Source organism: Perissodus microlepis, chromosome 11, assembly GCF_051167445.1.
Source record: "Perissodus microlepis isolate ML-2025 ecotype Zambia chromosome 11, ASM5116744v1, whole genome shotgun sequence".
In the NCBI taxonomy this organism is placed as follows: domain Eukaryota; kingdom Metazoa; phylum Chordata; class Actinopteri; order Cichliformes; family Cichlidae; genus Perissodus; species Perissodus microlepis.
In genome coordinates, this window is record NC_140471.1 from 16,012,039 (window position 1) to 16,018,190 (window position 6,152).

General features: G+C 43.4%; 1 protein-coding gene across 1 annotated transcript; it reads left to right on the plus strand.

The window, feature by feature from the left end:
* The first annotated feature begins 1,648 nt into the window (after positions 1-1,648).
* tpbg (trophoblast glycoprotein) lies at positions 1,649-3,922 on the plus strand. The gene has a single exon (XM_084944195.1). It carries the CDS (start codon positions 2,185-2,187, stop codon positions 3,316-3,318), a length of 1,134 nt encoding a protein of 377 aa, XP_084800321.1. The 5' UTR covers positions 1,649-2,184; the 3' UTR covers positions 3,319-3,922.
* The last annotated feature ends 2,230 nt before the right edge of the window (positions 3,923-6,152 follow it).

Genomic DNA, 6,152 nt, shown 5'->3' on the forward strand with positions numbered 1-6,152 from the left:
ACTCAAAATGTTAGAAATATTCCAGTGTTAGAAAATCAGCACTGCTCAGTGTTAGCCATTGTTAATCTTCAAAACTGACTAGGTTACTTTTAAACATATAACACTGTCAAAAGTGTTAATTTAACACTCAACAGTGTTGTATTTAACACTCAGGGGTGTGGACCCATATAGACACTCTCTAGTGTTAATTTAACACTGGAGATTTTGCTGTGTAGGTTCTCCAGAAAAGTATCATGTAGTTAGATATTCAGAATCCAGGTTTCATGGAATTACACAGATGATTGGCATATTGGCCAGGACTATGAATAGCAGAGGGTCAAAGGAGGGTAAAGCTAAGATTACGCTCAGATACACACTAGGGGCTGCTCCTAAATATGCCATATTAATGAGCACTCCCTCCCTCACCGTTCAAGCTTATGACTCTTGTTCAATTGCCCAGACGATGCTTCTACTACAAGGCCGCAGTCAGGTACAATTACAGCCAAACAGTTATGCCATAATTAATGGGGATCAAAACCATGTTTAGAAATTACACATATAGTACTATATTAATACACAATATCCAGGCACTTTTTGTGTTTTCTTTACTGTTATTTAATTTAGTATTTTGCTGACGTAATAAATCTTCACGGTGTTCCTCGTTTATCTTCATAGATTCATCATGTAAGCAAACTGTCCCCAGTTTGAGACCAGGAGGAGACACACGAACCCAGACTCAGGAGGACACAAGCTGGTGTATTCCCAGTGCTGGTCCCAAGTCTGAGAAATTCGGATGAGTGGGTAAGCAAGGGCATCTGGTGACCCTTTGACATAAGAGACCACATGAAAGCACCTTTTTCCTTTTAACTAAACAGTGCAAAATACTGATTTATGGTCTGTTGCTTAGTAAAAACTACAATTCATAAAAATGCAATAAGGACTGATAATCCTTTACCTTCCCTCCCTTTCCTCATGCAGGGTCACCTCCTCTTTTTGTAGAATATCAAGTACCGCTTCAGTTTTATTCATGAGTTATTAGAGCTTCATTACACTTATTTTTAACTTATGTTTGACAAGTCATTCAATCCAAACGCTACAGTTATTCATAAAAGGAAATCTAGACTCCTGTAGGGTAGAACAGTGACATATTAACATTTAAAATATAAGAAAACAACTGAAGTGTGCATGAGCACAAAACCCTTCCATCTCTCTTCATAATGTCTTCACATCATAATACTAATAATGACAGTGCTGTGTCTCGTTCTTTCTAATATATAACACTTAATCCAACAGCCAGACTGGCTTGCTTCTTTAAATCTGTTCTTGATTTTTTTTTTTTTGAGACTATATAGAACATTTTATTATTTAATACAGAAAGTAACTGCGATTTTCAGGAATAAAATGAATGTTAACACTTCCACACTAAACTATCCATAAGCCCATGTCCCATTTAAGATGAACTATTCAGCCCTCTTCATACATACTGCGAGCCAATTTATGAATACTGCAAGAGTTTCAGGTTAGGTTTATATAAAAAATAAACCACTTATAAGCATAAGCATAAGAAATAAAACTGAAGGCCGAAGAAAACTTGTGGGAGTTTTCTGTTCACCCCCTCTTTTCTTGAATAATGGTACGCTCCCTCCTTGCAATGGTCTGCACTGTGTTGCTGCGGTTGGTCTTTCCCTCTTGACGCGCAACGATTAGGAGGAGCAGAATGCTGGAAATACGTTTGTAATATATGGCACCTCTGGGAGAACGAGAGTTTTGTCTGTTTGGAAACCGGCAGCCGGAATAAGTAACTGGATGTAAAAAAAAAAAAAAAAAAAAAAAAAGAAGAAAAAGAAGAAATAAATATTCTGGATTTGCTTGTTTTGCTAAGGAAAGGGGGGAAAATATCTTGTACCTCTAATGTTCCGCAAAGCCTGAGACTGGGAAGACAAAGAAACAGGATCGGAGAAGTTTGCCTGCTTCACTGAAATGTAGACTCATCCTAAACAAAGATGGTGTGGCGGTAGTTGTATGGAGTTGGAACTGGGGGCATTTTTCGAGAGGATAAACGTGGGAAACGGTGTTAGAAAAACTTTCCTTTGTTCCCCACACCGCGGACGAATAACGAAGCAGGGGTCGCACGCTTGGATTGTTTTAAAAACGATTTATTTACGCACGCTCTGCGCACACTGATTTCCAAACTCCAAGAGGCGCATGTTAAGCACGTTGTGCGATAGTGACTGCGGAGGCACGCGAGGGAGACTCCGAAAGTCCGGCGTAATGTTTTTACTTTTCCTCCTCGCGATCGTGCCGTCCGGTCACGGGTGCCCGGAGGAATGCGTGTGCTCCTCACAAACTGTGAAATGCCAAAACGAGGACTTGGACAAGATTCCGCATTTCATACCAAACAACACCAAAATTCTATTTGTGTCAGGAAACAGCATTTCCCGTATTAGTGGGGAGTCCTTCCCAACCCGCCTGGAGCTATTAACAGATCTCCATCTCAGTGGGAATGAGCTGGAGTATGTGGATACGATGGCATTTAACAACTTACCAAACCTTGTGCGGCTGGACTTGAGCAACAACACACTCCAGAATTTCAGTGAAAGCGCTTTCCCCAGTGACAATAAACTGCAGCACTTGAACCTCAGTAGGTCTTTGCACAATCACTCCACCACAGATGAGCTTCTAAATTTCCTGCGCAGCAGGAACCTCGTCCAGCTGACAGTCTTGGATCTGTCCAACAATGACCTTGTGATTCTTCCCAGCGATATATTCACTGGTCTTTCCAGCCTGGTCAGCCTCAGCCTGCAGAACAGCTCCATCATCAACATCCACAACGGGACTCTCAGAGTGCCCCTATTGCGTGACCTTGACCTGAGGAACAACAGCCTGAAAGATCTGTCCAGCACCATGATGGCAGAGTTCAGCCTTAAGCCGGACCTCCGCATCCAGCTGGCAGGGAACCCCTGGCATTGCAACTGCCTTATCGAGGACACGCTGATGTGGCTGAAGAACTCCACTCAGGTCGTCGACGTCCAGAACCTGACCTGCACGAACCCCAAGGACCTGAGACGCCAGCCGCTTCTGCAGTTGGAGAAGTACGAGCTGAAGTGCTCGATGGAGATGAAGGGTGTGCTGGGGACTTCTTACGTGTTCCTGGGACTGGTGCTGGCCCTGATCGGCGTCATATTCCTGCTGGTGCTCTACCTGAACAGAAAGGGCATCAAACGGTGGATGTACAACATCCGGGATGCTTGTAGGGACCACATGGAGGGGTATCATTACAGGTATGAGATAAACTCTGACCCACGTTTGGCCAACCTGAGCATCAATTCAGATGTGTGAAGAGGGGGCGTACAGCGTGGCACCAGCCTGGGACCGTGCAGTGAGATAATAAATGACTTTATACTATTAAGATTTGCATGAAAGTCTTCCTCCCCCCCACCCCATGATAATACTCAGACTTCGCACCTGTCGCCGCTCCTTTTTACCCACCCCTTAGTGACTTCCCCATCAGCCACTGCCGCATGTCCCGTACCAGTCACCTGGCAGCTGCGATGTCAGCAGCATTGTCTCTGTGTAACAGTGCATGGACAATGAGTCATGGCAAAGGGGTTTTCTGGACAGTTGCAAAGAGTGATATGTTCTATTTTTACTTTCCCCTAAAGGATAAACGAATGAAGGGAACTGACTTGTAACTAAAAGAATAGTTGGTGAAAACACACTGCCAGTCGTTGCATCCTTCTCGTAAAGCCTCAGCTGCAGACAAATGTTACACTGCTTGAGTTTGTTTTTTAAACGTGAACATGTGTAATACAGTATGCCTTCTTTTGAATGATTATAGCGCACACTGCATTAGCTCTTCGGATTTATTAGGTGGATGTGATTGCTCTTTTTTTTTCTCCTGTGATGATATTGAGCTGAATAAAATGCCTCTGGATTGCTGGTATCTGTCTCGACTGAGGGCTTTTTAATTGTAAGACTGAGGAATGTGATCCCAAAGCTGTGATGAAGGAGTTCACGGGCACACACACACACACACACTTACATTCCCGAGGCAGGGCCACAGCTCGGCTAAAAACCACATGATGAACACTAAATCTCACTCCAGCTGTCAGCGAGCTCAGCAATGTGTGAAACGTTTGCACTTTTGCCACTTATAGTATCTCCAGGGTAACAGTGTACGGCTGTGTTCTCATTAACAAGCAACTTTCTGTGGAAAGAAGTCAAATTCTGATGTTGAATAGAGGACACGTCCTGAATTCAAATGAGCTTCTGTCTGCGGGTTTAAAGGTGATGAGAGTAGCCCAACTGTTATCTCCGGTCCAATTTACTTCACGCTGTGTGTCTGATAAAGAACCACTGGCTCTGCTGCGACCCCTTCCCCTCCCAGAATAATGTCTGTAAGCCTGCACTGCAGCCAGAAGACTAATCTCACTACTAACAGCTCCTACCAGCGTTTACTGTAAGCATTTCAATATGCTCCAGCTGCAAAAACCCGGGAAAAAATCAGTGTTCGTGTCGCTCCATGGCACATGCAAATGAAGAAAAACTGAACCAGAGATGCTGGCGCTCATGGGGGCACACGGAGGTATTATGGAAATGAGCCCAAGCGGCTTTTCTTTTCATGTAACCCTTCTTTAGGGGAACTTGCATCCATGGAAGTAAGTCATTAGTGTTTTTACTCATCTGTCAGTTGCTGTTGTATTGGGGGGAGGGTTATTTCTTTTTTTTCATGTTGTCCACTATATTATGGATTAATAATTTAATAATGCGTGGTATTCCTTTGAAGGGATGCCATGCGTGTTGCCATCTAGCAGTACAAAATAATGATGTTTGTTGTGTCTGCATGCAGGAACAACTGTGAACTTCCTTGGCCTTTAAAAAAAGAAGAGATTACAGATAATCATCTCCCTATTCCTCAGTTTCTTTAATGAAGGGGCTCACGTTGCCCGCAGCATGCTATTTCCAGTGCACGCAGCGTGCCTCTTGCACAGATTTCCTTCACAGTTTTGCCAGGCCTGCGTGTTTCTGCACATCTGTGTGTTTCAGGGTAGGGGGGAAAAATAAGAGCTTTTGTCATCAGCTGCTGCTGCTGTAGTTGGGACTGTCTCTGGATGTGTCTGATTAGACTTGTTGGATATCAGAAAGGGAAGTCATGTGGAACGCTGTCTGTGTTATCTGGTGCTCCGGTTAGTGTTGATGCTTTGTGTGTCTCCTGCAGGCGCGGCAGGTAGTGCTGTGTGATACTGCAAATTTTGCTATCAATGTGATACCAAGTAAATACGGGGCCAGTGCTGATGATATCAATACCAATACTTTTGACTTATTAAGGCTGCTTATGGAGGGAAGAGCAGTATGTCATGATTTCTGAAATGAATCGTTATCAGTTTGCAAATTCAGTGACCACTGAATCATTGCGATTTTTACTTTTCACAATAATAACACAACAACACACACCTTTCAGCTTTGCAGAAAAAATAATGAATTTCATAGAATTCATAGAATAGGTTACATATTGAACTTGGTAGATAGAAACAAAGTGTCAATCCAGTCATGCTATTATCAATCTGATACCAATATCAGTGGTGTTATCTATACTATCGGTATCTTTAGCTTTGTGCGTACCATGTGGAACTCTTGCATCTCTCAAGACATTGGTTCAAACAACAGCTTTGCCAGTTTTAGAGGTGGGGAGGGTACTTTTGTGTGTAATGTGTGTGTCCTCTAATTCAACAATGTCACCTTTGATTTATACCTTCCTCATGCACGCTTTAGCACTGAAATTTTAGCCCATTAAACAAGCTCTTACCCAACTGTGCATTCGAAATTGTTGCCGGCTGATTTTTGAAAACGGATGGTCTCATTCTACACACACACGTTATTCCCCAAAGTGAGGCTTCTCACTTGGCCTTCCCAGGAGGGGCGTACAGGTGCAGGCTGCTTACAGCCTAATGTTTCGACAGAGACCATCAGTAAGTAGCTCTCCTCCTCGCACACTATCTGCAGATTCATATTAACAAGTGATTTTTGCCCAGCCACGCCTCAAGCTACGCTTGGCAGAGCAGGTGTAATTACAGTGAGAGAGAAAAGGGAGAGGGAGGCAAAATGAATGGCTGAAGGGGAAGCAGAATAAAATAGATGAGTGAGGGGAGGGCTTTCTTTTCTTTAAGCATGAC